At 50.6% G+C, this 18,934-nt stretch overlaps 1 protein-coding gene across 1 annotated transcript in view; it reads left to right on the forward strand.

Moving 5' to 3' along the window:
• MROH7 (maestro heat like repeat family member 7) overlaps positions 1 to 18,934 on the forward strand; it is a 36,542-nt gene that overhangs the window by 3,228 nt on the left and 14,380 nt on the right. Inside the window, exons 2-13 of the mRNA XM_016204527.2 lie at positions 1,677 to 1,750; positions 3,600 to 3,683; positions 4,573 to 4,652; positions 4,974 to 5,103; positions 6,892 to 6,987; positions 7,479 to 7,583; positions 7,796 to 7,931; positions 10,458 to 10,570; positions 10,924 to 11,106; positions 11,425 to 11,579; positions 13,859 to 13,997; positions 16,886 to 17,064. Coding sequence (XP_016060013.2) covers positions 1,677 to 1,750; positions 3,600 to 3,683; positions 4,573 to 4,652; positions 4,974 to 5,103; positions 6,892 to 6,987; positions 7,479 to 7,583; positions 7,796 to 7,931; positions 10,458 to 10,570; positions 10,924 to 11,106; positions 11,425 to 11,579; positions 13,859 to 13,997; positions 16,886 to 17,064 — 1,474 coding nt within the window. The remainder of the gene's footprint in view (positions 1 to 1,676; positions 1,751 to 3,599; positions 3,684 to 4,572; positions 4,653 to 4,973; positions 5,104 to 6,891; positions 6,988 to 7,478; positions 7,584 to 7,795; positions 7,932 to 10,457; positions 10,571 to 10,923; positions 11,107 to 11,424; positions 11,580 to 13,858; positions 13,998 to 16,885; positions 17,065 to 18,934) is intronic.

The following is an 18,934-nucleotide window of genomic DNA, read 5'->3' on the forward strand; positions in this document are numbered from 1 at the left end:
CTGAGAAAGTCTCAGAAGCTTGGGTAGCAGTCTTGTCGATGGTTTTCTGGGTAGATGTGGCCACCTGGTCCAGGGCCGCATCCTGGGCAACCCCCTCCACCTGCTGCTTCAGGTCCGGCAAACCCTTGCTGGCCATGGCTGGGGGGCCTGCGGAGGTCGTCAGGGGCAGCCGAAGCTACGCTGATCTCCTGACTTCCATGTTCTTGCTACATTTGAAGATTATGGGCCAGCTGTTTTGTAAGTTGCGCCTGATTTGGGTTTGTCTGATGTTTCCTCATGACCACATTCATGTCATGTACCTTTGGCAGGAATAGCACTGAAGTCCTATCTGGTGGCACATGCCTCTGATTTGTTGCATTACTGATGATGTTCACGGCAATCACTTGAGTGAGATGGTTGCCGTAAAATCACCATCTACCCCTTTGTAGTAAGTACTATGTGGGGAGGCACTCTGAAACTATGTAAATATCCCGTTCCTCATCAGACTTTCAGCGGACTGTATCCTCTGTTGCTGCCATTGTTTATGTTGATACTCAAACTTCCCCCAATCTGACCAGCGGACTCCCCTTTGACCAAGCTTTTGTGTCCCTTTGACGTATCCCCACCATTCCTTGAGCTCTCTTCCTATTTTTTCCAGTACAAGATGTCTCTTCCTTGTTTTCTGGCTCATCTTATACTTTCTCTGCCCAAGTCCTAGAATCAGCCATTTCTCCAAGGAGCCTAGTCCTTTCTGTGGAGGATGGTACTTAGAAGCCAAGATCTTGGCACTGCTGCTTTCATCGCTATTGGGTTGTCTCTGCTTCTCTCTATTGACCGCATCCTCCAGCAGCCTCTGGGGGCCAAGATGGCCCCGAAGTTCCAGGCTCCTAGGAGAGCGATGCACTCTCTTAAATAAAGAGCTCTATTGCCCTGTTCACCCAGAGCCCATCCTTGGACTCATCACTGTGGCTAGGGGCATGAGATTCTCCTTATTGGCCAAGCTTGGGTGGCAGGCCCACCCCTATTTGAAGAGGGGCTATGGGTGGGGCTTGAAGAAGTCAGTGTCACCTAGCTACAGGGAATGGGTAACCCACAGGGAAGACGGGAACTCTTTCACCGAAAAAAACAGGAGGAAATCTGGGGGCTGACAAAACAGCAGGTATCTACTATAACAAATGAGAGTTTAATTATGAATTGTGATAACAGTTGAAAAGAGAGAGTAATATGATGCACAGTGGGCCCCCTGTTAGCCTGAAGGTTAAGGGAAGCCTATTTGAGGAGCCGCAGGCAAGCTTAGACCCAAAGGAGGGGCACAAGACCTGGGCAAGGGGGTGTGGCAGTGGACTGGCCCAGGTAGAGGAAACTGCCTTGCAAAGGCCCTGGAAAGGAAACTTGTCTGGGCCTGGAAGCTTGCCTGGCCAGTGTGACTGAGCATGGCGAGTGAGGGGAGGGCAGCAGGGATAGGGCTGCGATGGGGAGGGGAAGCTGACCTGGCAGGGCCTTGAAAGCCCAAGGATGCTGCTTTATGCTCAGTGACATGGGTGCCACTGATGGGTTTTAGGGAAGGGAGCTCAGTCTGGCTGCTGGAGGAGTTAGGATTGGAGAAGTCCAGTTGAGGAGAGATGGGATTATGGCACCCTAGGTATACTATATCTTATTCTACCCTCTTCTCTCCTCATCAAAACTATGACACGCAGAAGCCTTCAATGACGTGGCCTCATGCCTGGTGAACATGCCAGGGAAGACTGAGGATGGCAACCAAATGGCTCTGGTATGCTTCCTGCCCGACTAACAGCGGACTTCCTGGGATGCCCCTCCCCTCCCCATTCTTACTCCCCAGCTCCAGCCCCAGCCCCAGCCCCAGCCCCAGCCCCAGCCCCAGCCCCAGCCCCAGCCCGGTATTCCCTGTTTCTCTCCCTCTTTTTTTTTTTTTTAAAATATCTTTATTGATTTTAGAGAGAGGAAGGGAGACAGATAGTAACATCAATGATGAGAGAGTCATTGATCGGCTGCCTCCTGCACGCCCCTGACAGGGATTGAACCTGCAACCTGGGCATGCGCCCTGACCAGGAATCGAACAGTGATCTCCTCGATCACAGGTTGATGCTCTACTGCTGAGCCATGCCCCCGGCTCCTCTTTCATCCGTGGTGTTCTTCACCACCTGATGCACTTCACCTTATATGCTTTACTTCACCTTATTTCCTGTTAGTCTCTCCCACTGTAACGTATCCCCTGTGAGCTGGGGATTTTTGTTTGTCTTACTCACAGCTATATTCCCAGCATCTAGAGCAGTGCCTGGCACATCGCAGGTGCTTAGTAAGTTTTCTAAACAACTGAATGAATTGTGAGAGGGTCTCTAAAGGAGATAGAAAGGCTGGCAATGGCTTGTTTCAGGACACAGCACTTTTGCAGTTGAAATTCTCAATTACTGTTTAACAAACCAAAACTTAGTGGTTTAAAACTTCACTCTGGCAGCTGGGGAAGTAAGGATGGAAAGTGCCCAATTTCTCATGATTCTAAAATTTGATTGGTGTAGACTGAGATCACTGGGGGAAGGGGGCAGGAACACCTAAGATGACCCCATCTTCCAGAGTCTCTCTCCACGTGGCGTCATCATTCCATGGCAGCTGGGTTCCAGAAGGGGAGAGTTGCCATGCTCCTTTAAGGGTTAGGCCAGGAACTGCACAGCATCGCTTCCGCAGCATTCTATCTGCCCAAACAGGTGGTGAGATGAGCCCAGATTCAAGGGCCATCTGTCTTTTCCATAGGAGCTGGGAAGAACTCGTGGCATTTTTAACTCACCACACTGTCCATCTGATTGCCTTGTTTTGCTTTCTTTACTATATGAAGTTATTTTATTTCACGGTTTTTTTCTTCTTCTGCTTGAAGATAAGGAGAATGAATAGATTAATTGGACATTGGTTAATGTATTCCCTCTCTCAGGTAGCAGAATGCTGTAATCTGACTAGGATGTGCCCTTAAGAAGGGTAGATACCAGTAGGCCCTTAAGAGGTATTACTGCCCAGCCGGTGTGCCTCAGTGGTTGAGCATCGCCCCATGCACCAGGAGGTCCCCAGTTCACTTCCCAGTCAGGGCACATGCCCGGGCTGCGGGCTTGATCCCCTGTAGGGGGTGTGCAGGAGGCAGTCGATCGTTATTTCTCTCTCATCGATGTTGCTATTTCTCCCTCTTCCTCTCCCTCTCCTTCTCTCTGAAATCAATAAAAACAGTTTTTTAAAACAAGAGGTATTACTAATGGTGAGATTTCAGCTTGAGGTGTTGGGATCCTCTCTGTGCCCCCAGCTGCCGCCCTATCTCCCTTAGTTGACCTTCAAGCCGGGAGAGTTTTGCAGTTCCTGATATCTGCCCTCCTCCAAGTGCTGGCCTTCAAGTATTATCCATACCCTCCTGCTGTCACCTTCTCAACTCTCACCTGCCCCCCAGAAGGTCCCCTTGTGGTTTCCCGTTTCCCTTGAGCGACACTGGGGCTGGCACCTGGGGGGGGAGCGGGCTGGCACGCCTGCAGGTGGTGGTGGTTGATGCAGGTGTAGGGACAGCCCCTGAAAGCTGGGTGCAGTGTGGCTCTCACCCTGTGGCTTTGCCTTCTGCTGTCCCCGAGGTCAAGGATGTCATCACCCTCCAGAAGAGTCAGGAGGTGCTGGAAGGCGAAGGAGAGAAGAAGGCCGTGATGAAGAAGATGATGGTGTGGGGGCCACATCCAAGCTGCCGCACTGGGGTGGGGAGGGAGCGGAGGCCCCGAGCCCACGCGCTGATGAGATGGGGGCTGAGGTGGGGAGAGGACAGGTGAGGAGGCAGGACACTTGGACTTGCGTCTCAGCTCCACCTCTCACTGCCCCCTGCCTATCTCGAGGGAGCTCAGGCAAGTCATTTCCCTTCTTATCTGTGATAATACCCGTGTCACTGCTTGTTGGGAGGACACAGCCCAAGGGGTCGTTCACTGTAAAGCATTACATACCTGGGAGCAGTTATTATTATTTAAAACCAGAAATTCCTCCTGGCAGGGAGAGAATTTCCTTATCATTTTGCAAAAAACAATCACTTCTCAGTTCAGAATGGGTTGGTTGGGGATAACCACTGAAGGTCCCCAAATTGTACTTAGCTTTGGGTCCCTTAAAGAGAAAACATCGTTGCCCTTGCTACTTTCATTTAACGAACATTAATTGAGCACTTATTGTGTGTAGGTACTTAGATCAAAAGTGAGATGTAATTAGAACATCTTTAAAGGAATTCAACTGGGTTTCTTTCCGGAGTCCTTCATGATGTTTTTGCTTTGGGCAAATCCATGATTTAGGCATACCTCCCCACAATGAGGCTTCAGAAACAGTTCCTGCTGAGCCCCGTGTGCAGGGTGCAGCTGGGTGTTTTTGGTGGCTTTGAACTGAGCACTCAGGACAGGCTGGAGCCGTGAGCAGGCTCCCCTCGCTGGAGGCCTGACAGGGAAAGGAGGTGGGGGAGTTCTGCCCAGGCCGAGGGGCTGCTGCGGCCTGCTCCTGTGAGGTGCGGTGGCCTCCGCTCCGGTGGTCTACAGCGGCCTGCCCACCTCATCGGCCCTACTGTGGTCCCCTGTCCAGAGGCAGATCCAGGAGGAGCCGCTGGATTCCCTCTGCAGCTCTGTCCGCCAGCAGGCCATGGAGACCCTGACGCAGCTGAGGTGTCCATGGCCCCTCCCCAACCCCATCCCCTTTCCTGCTCCCCATGGGCCCTGCCTCTCTCTTCTGGGGCCTCTCTGCTGTGCCCCAACCCCACTCCTGTGTCTTTTCCTCTGCTCTTGCCCAGTACCTGCCAGGGCTGTCTGCCCTCCATACCCACTCCTCCCCTACCCCCCCACCTCATCTCGCCCTTTGTGGATCTGAATCTCAGGCCCATCCCCAAACCCCCATCGAGGTGCCCTCATCCCAGCCCTATATTCATAGCTCCAGCCTCTGCTCACAAGGCCCCCTCCCTTACTCCGCGCTTTCTGTCTCTTCACCAGTCACACCCAGCCCGTCCTGGGTGTTCAGGAAAGGTCCGAGCTGGTGAACATGTGCGTGAAGAGCGTGTTCTCCCTGCCCTCTGTGCAGGCCATGCAGGAGAGAGACGAGGCCCAGGCTGAGGCCATACAGGTGAGCAGGGCCCTCCCCAGTGGGTCCTCGGGATGTCTAGGGTCCTCAGAGGGAGGCACATTTCAGGACTCCTAGCAGGGAAAGCAAGGGTGTTTGGGGAGATGACGTGGATGCCCACCGTCCTGCTCAAGCTGCAGGGCCTTGGGCAATTTGCTGGCCCTCTCGACCTGAGAGGGATATTTGGCACGTTTGGTGGATGTATGAATCTTCAGAATAGAGATCAACCCCTTATCTGGAGTGTTCTATCCACTTCTGGGCCCTGCCCTATGAGATAGATGTGGGCAGATTTGGCATGGCTGGTAGGAGGGCCAAGGACTGGGCCAGGATGAAGAAAGGCTGGGCTGAGGCCTGGGGAAGTAGAACCTCAAGGAACTGATCACATGAGCTTCTTTAAACCTCTGCAGGGTTGTCCTAGGAGGAGCGGGCAGAGGCGACCCTTAGTGTAGGATGTAGGGTCAGTGGGGGAAGTTAAGGGAGAGGGGTTTCAGCTCAAGATAAGGCACATTCATTCATCCTTTCATTCCTCAAATGTTAACTGAGAGCCTACTCCCGAAGTACAGGGGTGAGGTACAGTAGGGGCAAGGAAAGGAGGAGATAGACATTATCAGAGAATTAGACAATTAATGCAAAATTACAACACTGGTAAATGTTGCAAGCAAGAAGTACTTGGTGCTATAAAGAGCTCAAAATGGGGGGACCTGGCCTAGGTGAGAGTCAGGGGTCATGGTGCTGTAGCTGAGAGGTTAAAGAAGAGCGCATTAGCTGAAGAGAGTGGGGCTGGCAGAAAAGCATGCCAGACAGGGGGAACAGCTTGGCAGAGGCCTGAGGACAGAAAACATGGTGACTGCAAGAATGATACGGAGGCAGTAGGGCTGGAGCCCAGGGTCAGGTGAGAGTGCTGGGAAGCAAGGCTAGAGAGCTGTGGGGGCCAGATCACATGGCAATATGAGGGCTCTGGGTTCCAGAGGTGGTGCACTTAGAGAAGACCCCAAGGAAGGGTGGGGAATCATTGCTTGGGGGGAAAGAGAGCAGCCCTCTTGCAGTACCAGGGCCAGCTAGCAGAGGTCGGCACTGCACAGTGACAGGCTGCAGATGAGAGGGAAGAGGGGGTAGCTGGCCAGTGAGGTTTGCTTGGCGGTTGTGCTGTGACCCTGGTGTGTATAGACGCTGGAAGCCTGAGCAATGAAAACGTGGGAGACAGACATGGGGAGCTGGCAGGACAAGGGCAGGCAAGGGAGAGAGGGCCTTTCCAGAGTGGCTCAAACCCACTGCTCAGCCTCGTGTATGTATAATACATGCACCTTCCTGAAACAATTCTAGGACTGTGGTGTAGCTGATGGTGGAGGAGCCTGGGCCGGGGTGAGATGGCTTCCTGCAGAGGCAACTTGGAAAACCTATTTAGGTCTAGGAGTAGCAATTAAAAAAAGAATCAGAGCACTTCCCCAGAGACAATAATAAAAGTTTATCTAGCTCTTACATTTCTAGAGCATTTTTCCACCCACCCTCTCATTTGTTGCTTACCTGGCCTGTGGTAGATTCTCAGTAAATGTTGGGTCTCGGCTTCCTCCCCCTATAAGGTAAAAAGTAAATGGATAATAATTAACAATTTGTTGATAAGAAAACTGTAACCCATGGAGGGGAAGTGATATTTCCAACGTCATACATCAAGTTAGTCTCAGAAGAGGTGGGACAAGAAAGCAGCTTTCCTGGGTCCACACAAGGGGTTGCCTGGGGCTAAGGTCTGCTCCAGAGCGCCCCCTAGTGGCTCAGTCCTCTTCTTGTCCGCAGATACTTTACCGTCAGACCTTGGATGCCCTGCAGACACTACTCAACGCTCTCTTTGTTGAGGACCCCACTCCTTCCGGGCTGAGGAGCATTTTGGAGGTGTGGGGACAGGAAGGAGAGGAAGGGTAGAGGGGAAAGCAGAATTGGCCCAGGAGGGGGAGTATGGAGGGAAGCTAGACCCAGGAGTGATTTGACTGCAGGATGTCATCTTGTGCCAGTGTTCTGCTTCCCTGTCTTTTACAGGTCCTGTCCCACACTCCTGCCCCTTCACTCTCTCCCTATCCCCCATACTCCTGCTGTAGCTGCCCCCATATTTTTGCTCTCTTCATTCTTGCCCCTGTCTTTCTCTTTTATCCTCATGACTCTCCATCTTTCGTCTCTCTCTTCAATGAGCATCCTCCCTCTGGTCTTTCAGCCCTATCCTCAGCTTCTGGACCCCCGTGACTCCCTATGCTTTAAGAAGAGGAGGACTGTGGGGAGCGGCCTTAATGCCTTCCCCAGAAGCTGATCAGTGAAGGCTGACCTGCCCACCCAGGCAGCAGAGGCTGGCAGCCAGCCTGTAGCTCTGAGTCTTGCCCTTGTCCTCACAGCCCCTGGGGCCCTGGATGAACTCTGGAAAGGCCCATGAGCGAGCACGCGCTGTGAAGAGCAATGTCTCTCTGTTGAACCACACACTTCTCACCCTGCCTTTCTTTGTGAGTGTCCCCTGGGAGGTAGGTAAGCCACTCCTAGGGAGAATCTTCCCAACTCTGAAGGTGCCTGTTCATCTGTCCAGAGATTCCCAGGTGGTCCTTACCATCTTCAGAGGGCTCTGCTGTCAGGGACCGATATTCCAGCTCTGTTCACATTTACTGTATAGCATTATTGAACCTATGCAACTCAATCCTTAAGATTACAACACAAACAGATGTCTTCGGGATTCCCCTCACTGGGGCTTCTGCTGGGGAGACTCATACTTCGCATCGGGGATCCTGATGAGGACATTGGCCGGGAGGCTTTGGATGGTATCACCATCCTCTATACCATCTTGGAGCTCCAAAAACGTAAGTCTGGAGCACCTCTGAAGCAAGGCTTCTGAGCAGGTGTTCAGCCAGGGACCTGACTGGAGTTTTAGCAACAAGGCACTGGTGGGAGGTAGTGGAGACCAGCAAAGGGTCTGATGGGGTCTGCAGAGGTACAAAGACTTAGTCCCCACAGGACCAGGGGACAAACACTATAAACAAACTTATTTTGATTTAAGCACTCCTTCTATCTAAGCTTTTCCTCATCCTTCCGAGTTTAATTTGTGACTCTCATTTTCACATTCCCACGCAGCAATGTATACCCAGGCATGAGAGCCCTAATCTCTTGTTTCTTGGTCTATCTTTCCCACTAGACTATAACCCCATTTGAGCAAGGCTGTGTCTTGTTCACCACTGAATCCCCAAGGGCTAGCCATGGGCCTGGCACCTGGTGGGTACTCGGTGAATATTGAGTGAGTGAACATAAAACATTCTATCTTAGAATTGGGAGCGGTTAAAACCTGTAGGTGGAGAACATCCCTGGATTTGGCTTCAGGGAGCTAGTGATGTGGAATGGGCTGACGCAGGCACCCAGATGGCACTGCACCTAGAGGTGCACAGTATCACCTGTTCCTTGCACCCTTCTTTTTTCCATAGTCCCAACACTGCCCCAAACCAAGGGACCTTGGCATGTTGTTTAAACTTCCCTGGCTCTGGAGGCAGAGTGACCTAGGTACAAGACCTGGTTCTAGCCCTTCCTAAATGTGTGGCCTCACACAAGTTACTTTTCTTGTCCAGGCCTAGATTTCCTCATTTGTAGAAAAAGGATTCAATAGGATATAACTCACAAGATTTTTGAAAGATGAAATGAGATCATATATGTAAAGAGACCAGCTCAGTATCACACATTATAGGCACTTGTCAAATAGAGTTTCCTTTCCCCCATGCCTACAAGAATGATATTAGTTTCAGCCTTTTGGGATCTGTCTGGTGTCCCTGCTTTGCTTGACCTCTAGCATTTGGGACAAAGATTTGGCCCCTGGGTGATTTCCCCTGCTGCCCAGGAACCATTCAGACCTCCTGCGTGATGGGTGAAAGTGGTATAAGTCATGCTAACCATCAGCCTTAGGGTCAGGAATAGCATAGACCAAAATAGTATTGCTAGATTTAGCAAATAAAAGTATAAGACACCCAGTTAAATGTGGGTTTCAGATAAACAATGAACAATTTGATGGAAAGTATATTTGAGACATTCTTTCACTAAAAATTATTTGCTTACCTAAAATTCACATTTAACTGGGCATCCTGGGTTTTATCTGGCAATGAGGCCAAACGCATGCTGTTAGATTCTCCAGGAGCAAAGTGGTTTGTCCAGGCCCCCTAACTGTAGGAAGCAGCAAAGCTAGGATATGAACCTGTGTTTGCTTGATTCCAGGTCCAAGCTCCTTCCTTTTGCAAAAAACCCACATACTTGGTCCATGTGGTCACTTCACCCTGATGGACCCCTCTTATGCCCATGTCTTGTTTATGCTGGGGGATCCAGGTAGGACCCAGGCCAGGCCACAGTAAGGGCTCAGGAAATACACCTGATATTGTGTTTCCTTCAATAGAAAACACAGGGCCATCATGTGCCAGAGACTATTCTAGGCCTTGGGACATAGCAGTGAAGACATAAATATAAAATTAATTAATAAACAGCTCCTCCCTGTTGAGTTTACCTTCTTGTTGTCAGAAGACAACAGAATAAAAAAAGTAATACATATATTAAGTCAGATGATGATAAAAAAAGCAGAAAAGGGGGGTTGGGAATGCCAGGGGTAGAGAGATTGCCAATTAAAAGAGGTATTGCCACACACCCACCAGAATGGCAAAAAGGGAACATTCTGACAGTGCCACATGTTGGTGAGACGTGAAGCCACGGGAACTCTCAGGCACTGCTGGTGGGAGCATGTGGTCCCCACTGTGGAAAACTGTTTGTCAGTCTCCCCTGAAGCTGAACCTATGCTTGCCCCAAGACAGTGCGATTTCTCTCCTAGCTATCCAATGTAACAAATGTGTACATATATTCACCAAAAGGCCGGGGCTAGACATACTAGATTGTTTATGGAGCACAATGCATAAGAGCTGGAAACAACCCAAGTGTCCATCTGAAGTAGAACAGATGCATAAATTGTGGTATATTCATACCATGGAAAATTGTGCAGCACCAAGAAAGAATGAAGCAATGCTGCTTTCAACAGCATCGGTGAATCTCACCCACATGATGCTGAGTGAAAGCCGGACACCAAGGATAACATAACATATGAGTCCATTCATAGAAGTCCAACAGCAAGGATATCTAATAGTGTTTACCCCGGGTGGGGGAAGGGGAGAGAGGACTGGAAGGGGGCCTAAGAGGGGCTTCTGAGGTGCTGATCATGTTCTGTTTCTTGACCTAAGGTCCAGTTAGATGGATAGGTTGGGCATTTGAAAATTTATTAAGCTGGTTACCTATGACTTACGTACTTCCTAACAGAAGTTTTAAAGAAAGGGTGGTTGGGCCTCACTGAGAAGGTCCTCTTCTTGCAGGAGCCAGAGATACAAAAGAGACAGACAAGAAGGAGCTGTATGAGAGCAACAAGCGTTTCCTGGGGCCCTACAACCCTGTCAGCCCATGCCAGAACATTCTGCGTGTGATCGCGGTGACCGCTCGCTGCCCCTCAGCCCTGGGCCTTCCCGGGGATAGGGAAAAGGGCAGTGCCAGCCTGCCCAATGCCTTCTCCACCCCTTCCATGTTTCCAGGCTCAAGCCCCCTTACAGGAAGCCTTCCCTGACCACGTGGGCCATCCTGAGTCCCACAACCCGTCTGGTCTGTGCCACAGCATGTGGGCCATGTCACCTAGCTCGGGGGCCATGTCACCCCGGTTTTGCAGCTCCTCCTGAGTTTGGGCCCTCCCTGCTGACCTCCATGTGTATCTGGCAGCATCTGTGCATCTGTGTACGGCTTGCTCAGGGGCTGTCCATGTGTGCCAGCATCTCCGTGCCTTTGTTTCAGGAATTTGGAGACTTCTTGGGGCCCCAGCAGGTGAAGGACCTGTTGCTAGCAGCCCTGGAAGGGCTGAAAGGCGGCTTGGAGGCAGAGGCCAGAGGCAAGGACTCAGGGGAGATGATGCAGCTGGCGTCGGAGGTGATGCTCAGCTCGGTGCTGGAGTGGTACCGCCACAGAGCGCTGGAGGTGGTAAGGCGCCTGGGAGCAGGGGCTGAGCTGGGAGACCCCACGGGGCCTGCTCATCCCTTAGTAGGGCAGGGTGGTGGCGGCTGAGTTCTAGGTACTCCCAACTTGAGGCGAGAAAGAACTCACCCATCCAGTGTGGGGTGGAGGTGGCAGTGAAGACAACATTGGTCATTTTCGGGGAAGGAGCAGGCACTCTGCCCCCCTTCCCATTTCTCTCCTGTGTGCCCTCTCTCCCCTGTCACTCTACCCTATCACTCCTCTCCTCCCATTTCCCTGTCCCTATGTCTCCCTGCCTTCTCCACGGGCCCTGCTGTACCCCAGATCCCAGAAATCATGCAGGCCATCTATGCGCAGCTGAGCAACATCCAGGAGCCACGGGCCCGTGAGGTAGCCCTGCTGCCTGTCTCTATCCTGGCCAGTTCCTTTATGACCGAGGTCATTGTGGCCCTGCTCATGTGCCCCCTCCCACTGGACAGGTACCAAGTGAGGGGGGTTGTCAGCCACTACATCTCAGAGGGTCAAAGCAGCCCCACCCTGGTCTGGGACTCTCCTTCCACCCAGAGGAGCCCCTTGCCCTCCGAGATGGCCCCTCTTCCATGATCTGTGGTGCATTGGCAACCACTGAGCACTTCCCAAGCACTGCTAGTTGTCTTTGTTCAGCATTAATAGTGCAATATTCCCATTCTACAGGTGAGGAAACTGAGGCTCAGGGGAAGTTTCTTACACTAGGCATCCACTGAGCCAGCAACAGAATAAGGAGCTAAACTCAGATCTGACCAACTCTAAGCCCAGAGCTCTTTAATGATGCCACAGAAAGGAGGCCTGAGTGACAGTCCTGACTCAGCCTTCAGCCGCTGGGTGGTCTTGGGCAGCCTGCTTGTGCTCTCTGGGCTTCAGTTTTCTCCCATAGGCAAAAGGAGGAAGTAACCCCTGAATTCCCACTCCAGATAGTGGTTGTGACAAGTAATGCAGCTAGTGTGCTGAGTTCCTGCCTGGTCCTGGGCCCTGTGCAGGATGTACAATGCTCTTAGCCTTCAGGGAGCAGGTGGTCTGATGGGTGGAGGTGTCTTGTGGGCAGGAGAGACCAGTCTGACTGCTCCAGCCTCCCAGCCCAGGGATTGCTCCCACACCTTTGGATGACTAAAACAAGGCAGAAAGCGTGTGGTCCGCATTTTAACAAGTTTGGTTGAGAATGAACGTAAAAGAACTGTGTCGAGCTATGCAAATGGGGTGTGGTTCTAATAAGAGTTGGCTTTTCATAGAAACCAAGGACATGGGTGGTGAGGGCTGGGGTGACACATCTCTGCTCTCCCACCTGCAAGAATTTAACTCTTCTGACTATACTGCCCACCAAAGGGCATTCTTCTTGGAGCCACTAAAGATTCAGACTCACAAGGCTCCTGGGGCTACACTTGATATCAGAGTCGTTCAGGATATAGGACCGGACAGTGTCAGGGGCTCCTCTTTGCAGGAGACCTTGCAGCAGCTCATGAAGCCAGCCAGACAGAGCTGGAACAAAATTTAAGGAGGCCCTCACTCTCGGGTGCTGTGCCTGCACTTGTATAAGCCTGAGAGTGAGAGACTCCTTAGATTTTGTGCCCTGGATGCTACACTTTCCTCACCCTACTCTTGGCCCTGGGTCCAAGGGTTGGTCTCTTGGACCTCTACGGTGAAAGGTGCAGGAGCTTCCCTGGCTTAAATGGCTCAGACCTCATAGGAACTAGTTTTTCTTATAACAAATAACTCTATAGACTTGCTTTCAGGGTCCCCACAGGAACAAGCCCAGTCACAAGAGTCCCTGCACCCCAGGAAGCTCAACGCTACAGCATCCCCTTCGGTTCTTATACTTAATTTATGGTTCCTCCCAGCCCAGATGCAATTTACCAATTGGGTCATTTTTACCATAAGCAATGTTGCCTAGCAACATAGTTGACATACTATCTTTATCACGTTTCCAGGGAAACGGAGCTGGAAAGTTAATGGCAGGTTCAAACTTCAAATGCTCATGCAGAAGGGGGAAAGGGTTGGGTTAACCCTATAGTGCACTGGCCTCTCAGCGCTTTCAACTCCCCACAAATAGGAGTGCCTGGGGCTTGTGCTGCCTGGCACAGGTGCCTTCACCTGCCTGGTGTACTGCCTTCTAAGGCACAGGAGCAAGGGCTCCTTGATATTATGTGACAAATGCAGCATTCAGGCCCCAAAGGGCTCCTTGGCATAGGGGAAGGAGCACAGGCTTCGGAGACATCAGTCCTGGTCACTTCTTTACAATACAACTCATCAGCTGTGTAGTCTTGGGCTCCTGCAAAGAGGCGCCCCTGACACTGCCCTGCCCTATATCCTAAATGACTCTGATGTCAAGTGTGGCCCCAGCAGTCTTGTGAGTCTGAATGTTTAGTCCCTCTGAGCCTCAACTCTGCATCTATGAAATGGGAATAACAATGCACCTTGAGGGTCATTGTGAGAATTCAGTGACCTTGAAGGTCTTAATATCTAGTTCACACCTGTATCCCAGAGATTTGCTTAGTGCCTGGCAAAGAGCAGATGCTCAATATTTGCTGAAGTAATAAATTGTATGTAAAGGACCTGGCATAATACCTGGGAAATAGGGTTTTCTATCACTGTTAGCCCCCTGCTTATAGGGAGTGTTTTCAGGACCATTCCAGAAATTTGCTGGCATGCCCATGGATACCACTGGGAGGAAGGGTGGCTCCTCCTGCCCTGGTCCCCACTAACTATTCCACGCCTGACCTCCCAGCAATGGAGCAGAGATGTGGAGGCAGCTGTTACTGCGCAAGCCCAGCTGCGATGTCCGGGACCTCCTGGACCTGCTCCTGACCAGTCTGAAGGAGAAGCCTGTCACCAAGAAGGGCAGGGCCTCCATCGTGCCCCTAGCGGTGAGACCTGTCTGCCTGTCCCCCTTTTCCTCCCCCTCCTGCTAAGCTCAACACACCCAGCTTCTAGTGCCTGCTCTGCTAGCAGCTAGTTGTGTGGCCTTGGGCAGGTCTCTGTCTCTGGGCTCTTGACTGTGATCCACTGATAACAGCTCTGCTACTTACAGTTACACCAGCAGCCTGGAGTACTAAAAACAAAATGACCTGGGATTCACAAACCTGAATCTGAGAACTGGCTTTGCCTTGCTACTTTTCTGTGACCTGAGCAAGTCACTTCACCTCTCTGAGGCTCAGTCTCTACATCTGTAAATGGAAAGAATAGTATCTATCTTGTATGGTGGTTGTGAAGACTAAATAACTCATTTCTTCATTTAGGTGGCACAAAATATTTAATTGCTTCTTGCTGCTAGACTCAGAGCTCAGCCCTGGGAACACATTGGGAAAGGGCTCTGACTGCAGGAAGGTAGCTGGTTGGAGAAACAATTTCTCTCTGCCTCTATCACCGCCACTCTGGTCCAAGCCAGCTGGATAATAGCCCCACTCATCTCCTTGCTTCCACTCTGCCCCTCCAATCTGTACTGCAGCCGAAAACTCTGAGAAATGCACATCTGCTCTTCTCAAGCCCCTCAATGGCTTCCCATTGCCCTGAGTGTAACTCAGTTCTCCTACCTGTGCTGTAAGGCCCTGCACCCCTTGCTGTCCTCACCACACTCCGTGGTCCTCTTGCTTGCTTGGCTCCAGCCTCACTGGTCTTTGTCAGAATGTTATACATGCCATGCTAATTTCTGTCACAGGGCCTTTGCACATGTTGTTCCCTCAGCCTAGACTACTCTCCACCAAGTTAATTTCGATTCATCCCCTTACCTCTCAAGTATCACCTCCTCAGGGAAGCCTTCCCTGATCTCCCTGACAAGATCAAATCTGTGCATGTTATACTTTGCTTCACATACTTTATCTTGGGAGAATTTGCGCAGTTGTGATTTGACAATAGTTGGAGGGGGGCCATTCGATTAATGTATGAGATGCATGAAGACAGAGCCTTGAGCCTGTTTTGCTCACCATGATATCCCCAATGTCTGTTACACCTGGCACATAGTAGATATTAAAAAAAAAATTGAACCAATATATTCAACAAATATTTATTGAGCACCTACTATGTGCCAGGCACACTCATAAGTTCTGGGGATTCAGCGGAGAGCAAGACATTCTGACGGAGGGAAGCAATGGTATGGGGAATGGACGAGCGGGTGGCATTATCTTTTACAGAGAAAGATACTACTGCTCAGCAATAGTCCATGTCTCACCCAAGGTCACACAGCGGTGGTGCCAGGACTCAAACCCAGATCTCCTATCTCCAAATCCTGTGCTTCACCACCAGTCTCTCCCCCAGCACTGAGTTCTATGAATAGGCACCAGCACCCATGCCTTCCCTGCTTTGGGCATTTCTCCGCCTCTCCTCCAACCAGTGTGTACTAGTGTACTCTTCAGCCACTCATTCGTGCTTCTTGTTCAACGAGCATAGTTTGAGCACAGATACAGCCTGGACTGATTTTCATCCTGTGGTATTGATAAACCATTTGAGCAAGAGTAAGCCAAGAGGAGAGCCCTATGGCACATCACTAGAGACTTTTCTCTACACCACAGTTTTGTTTGAATACAGTCATTAGTGTCACGCTGCTGAAAAGTGCAAAGGCTTTGAGTCCAAGAGGCTTGTCTTAGCTCTGCCACTGCTGCTTTATATAACCTTGGTTAGGCTTTCGCCTTCATATTTAAATCTGTAAAATAGGTAGTAATAACTCCTGCCTGTCTGTCTGTCTTGTTAAGAAGAGTGGGGTGGTATATGTGAAAGGGTTTCTTAAGCTGTGAGTTACAAATAAGTGCCATTTATTGTTCTCACCCAGCCCACATTATGTCCTTTATTTCCATGGGAACAAGCCACGGGTTCTTTCACTTCACAATTAAATGGCCAGCTGCGTGGGGTTTTGGTTGCACAGATTTCAACCATTTCTTTTTCTTTAAAAAAAAAATAGTTTATTGATTTTTAGAGGGAGAGAGAGAGAGAGAGAAATATCAATGTAAGAGTGCAACATCCATCGGCTGCCTCCTTCAGGCCGCCTACAGGGGATTGAGCCTGAAACCCGGGCACGTGCCCTTGACTGGAAATCGAACTGGCAACCTCCTTCCTGGTGCATGGGGAGACACCCAACCGACTGAGCCACACCAGCCAGGGCTCCACCATTTCTTTAGAAAGCATCCTCCCTTCTCCTCCATTTAATCCCCACTGTACCTGTGGGGTCGGCTAGAAGAGGCCTAGTAACCTCACTTTATGGGGGATGAAACTGAAGCCCAAGAGGGGACTGGTGGAGCCAGAATGAGCCATCGGGTCCTGTGACCCCAGCACATCACCGGCCCTCCCCGCCCCCCCAATGTCCTGCAAGTTAGAGAGGGTGAACCAAGGGTGAGGGGTGGGCCCAGGCCAGGCCCAGAGTAGACTGGTAGGAGAAGTTGGGAGGTGAGTGCAAATTGGGTTCTTGGGAACCTGGTGGGCCAAATGCCAACAAAGCCAAGTTCCCAGGACTTGGGAGGCCTGGGGTGGAGGCAGGTAGGTGTGGAGTGAGAGAGTCCAGGGTTGGTCCTCCCTGGCTCCTGCTCAAGGCTGGAGTTTGTTTCTTTTGGCTGCTGGCCACATGGGGAGGTAGCAAGGGCAGCCTAGTTTAACGGCTGGTGCTCCCTTGCGGTCTGGTCTGGGGGTGGATCTGGGCTCTCCCAGGCTGGGCCAGAGCAGAGCAAAGATCCAGGTCTGACCTCCTAGAGAAGCAGTCCATCCCCTGCCTGCCAGGGATGCTGCGACGATGGGCAGGACTTCCCACCAGCCTCTCCTCTGCCCCCAGGCAGCCAGCGGCCTGTGTGAGCTCCTGTCGGTCAACAGCTGCCTGGGCCGCGTGAGGCGCATCTACCCGCAGCTGCTCCTGGCCCTGCTCGTTCAGGTCCATTACCACATTGGCCTCAACGTGCCTTCCCGCAAGGACGCCAAGAAGGACGCACAGCGCTCCATCTTCCTGCCTGTGCGGTATGCTCCTGCTGACCCTGGCTCAGGGAAGGCCACCAGCAAGGGCCCTTCTGAAAGTCTTTAGGGCAATTGATCAATAGAAATCAGCTGCGGGACTAGGAGAGCAAACAGAAGCACACTTTTGTGAAAGCCAGTGATTTGTCCAGCTACTATTTGAGAGCACCTGCTGTGCCAGACTCTGGCCGCAAGAGAGAATTAGCTCTCCCCACGGGGCTCACCATGTCATTTCCTCCTCTCTCTCCAGAGAAATTATTTGTCTTAGGTTTGTATCCAAGTTCCAACCATCCAATTTTAAATTATTATTCAGAATAGGTAATATATGGCAAAAATCTCAAAAGACATTAAGAGTGAGCTTCCTTTTCTCCCCTTACCCCAGTTACCCCCCCCAGAAGGATGGAGCCCTTCCATGCCCTTCCAGAGGTGGTGTGTGCGCAGATGAGCACGCGTGTTTATTTCAGTGGAACTGTGAACCTAACACAGCTATACATCTCTGCTTTTAGCATATGATATCCGTGTCTTGGATATCATTACATATACAGCTGCTCATTATTTTTAACAGTCACATAATATTCCTGTGTATAAAATTTCAATGTACCATAATTTATTTCACCAAGGTCCTCTTGATTTGGGCACTTTGCAGCCCTTTGCAATTACAAACAATGCTGCAGTGAGATTGCTTGTTACACACATGCGACTGTATCTATAGGAGGAACTCCTGACCATAGAATGGCTGCATCAGAGGGTTTCTGCACCTAAGTATTACGGTGGAACAGGAATATGTGGGGGAAAGAGTTCTTCACCATGAAGTGATGAAAGCGGAAATGGAATACATCCTAAAGCACCAAATTTGCCAAACTGCCACCCACAGAGGGCGCTGCCACCAGTAGCATATGAGTGTCCATTTCCTTACACTTTGCCAGCACAATGTAGTATAAAATGTTTTCACCTTTGCCAATCTGAAAACTGGAAAAAATGGTATTTTGCTGTAATTTTAGTTTACACTTTTCTTATCATGAGTGAGGTTGAGGTTGAAATGCTATTTGTGTTTTCTTTTCTGTGAGCCACCTGCTCTTGTTCTTTGCCCAATTTTATATAGGACTGTTGGGAAGTTTTTTAATTATCTGTAAAAGCTCTTTATATATTAAGGACATTACTCTTTGTCATTTATATTCTAGTTTGTCACTTGACCTGCAACTATTTTATTGGTGTTTGTTTTTTTTCCATTCAGAAATTTTAAATTAATGTAGTTCGGTTTGTTAATTTTTTCCTTTTTTGGCTTCTATTGTGTATTCTGCTCACAAAGGTGCACTTTGAGAGGCAGAGGGCAAGCAGTTGTGTAGCTGGCCTTGGATTCGAGTCCTGGTTCCCTCACTTAGTGCTTTGTACTTTGGGTAAACCAATTTAACTTCTTGGTGGCTTAGTTCCCTTGCCTATGAAATGGAGTCAGTGATTTCTACCTGCCCGGTATGTTGCAAGGATTATATCAGATTGTATCACAGCATGACATTGGTACTCGCTCCCCAGGCACTCACAGGTGCTACCATGAAGGTGTCACCCCTGACTCAGAAAGCTGGTGGGCTCGGGGGAAAACAGAACCAGTGGAGGGGGTGCTGGAGGAAGAAGAGGACCACGCCATGGGAAAGTTCTCGGCTGTTGAGTGAAGGGTGCGACCTCCTGACGTGGAGGGCTTCACTCAGCTGGCACTCGCACAGGGAGCTGGAAGGGAGCCTGAATGTTCACCCTCATCTCTGTCGCACGGAAGCAGCTTTAGAGTCAGAAAAAACAGAGGTGGGCAAGTGCGACGCTGGAGGGAACCAGAAAAGCCATGAGGTGGTACCTGGGGGTAGTGGGCTGAATGGTGGCCCCTAAA

This window comes from Miniopterus natalensis, chromosome 9 (genome assembly GCF_054644295.1).
Source record: "Miniopterus natalensis isolate mMinNat1 chromosome 9, mMinNat1.hap1, whole genome shotgun sequence".
Classification (NCBI taxonomy): Eukaryota; Metazoa; Chordata; class Mammalia; order Chiroptera; family Miniopteridae; genus Miniopterus; species Miniopterus natalensis.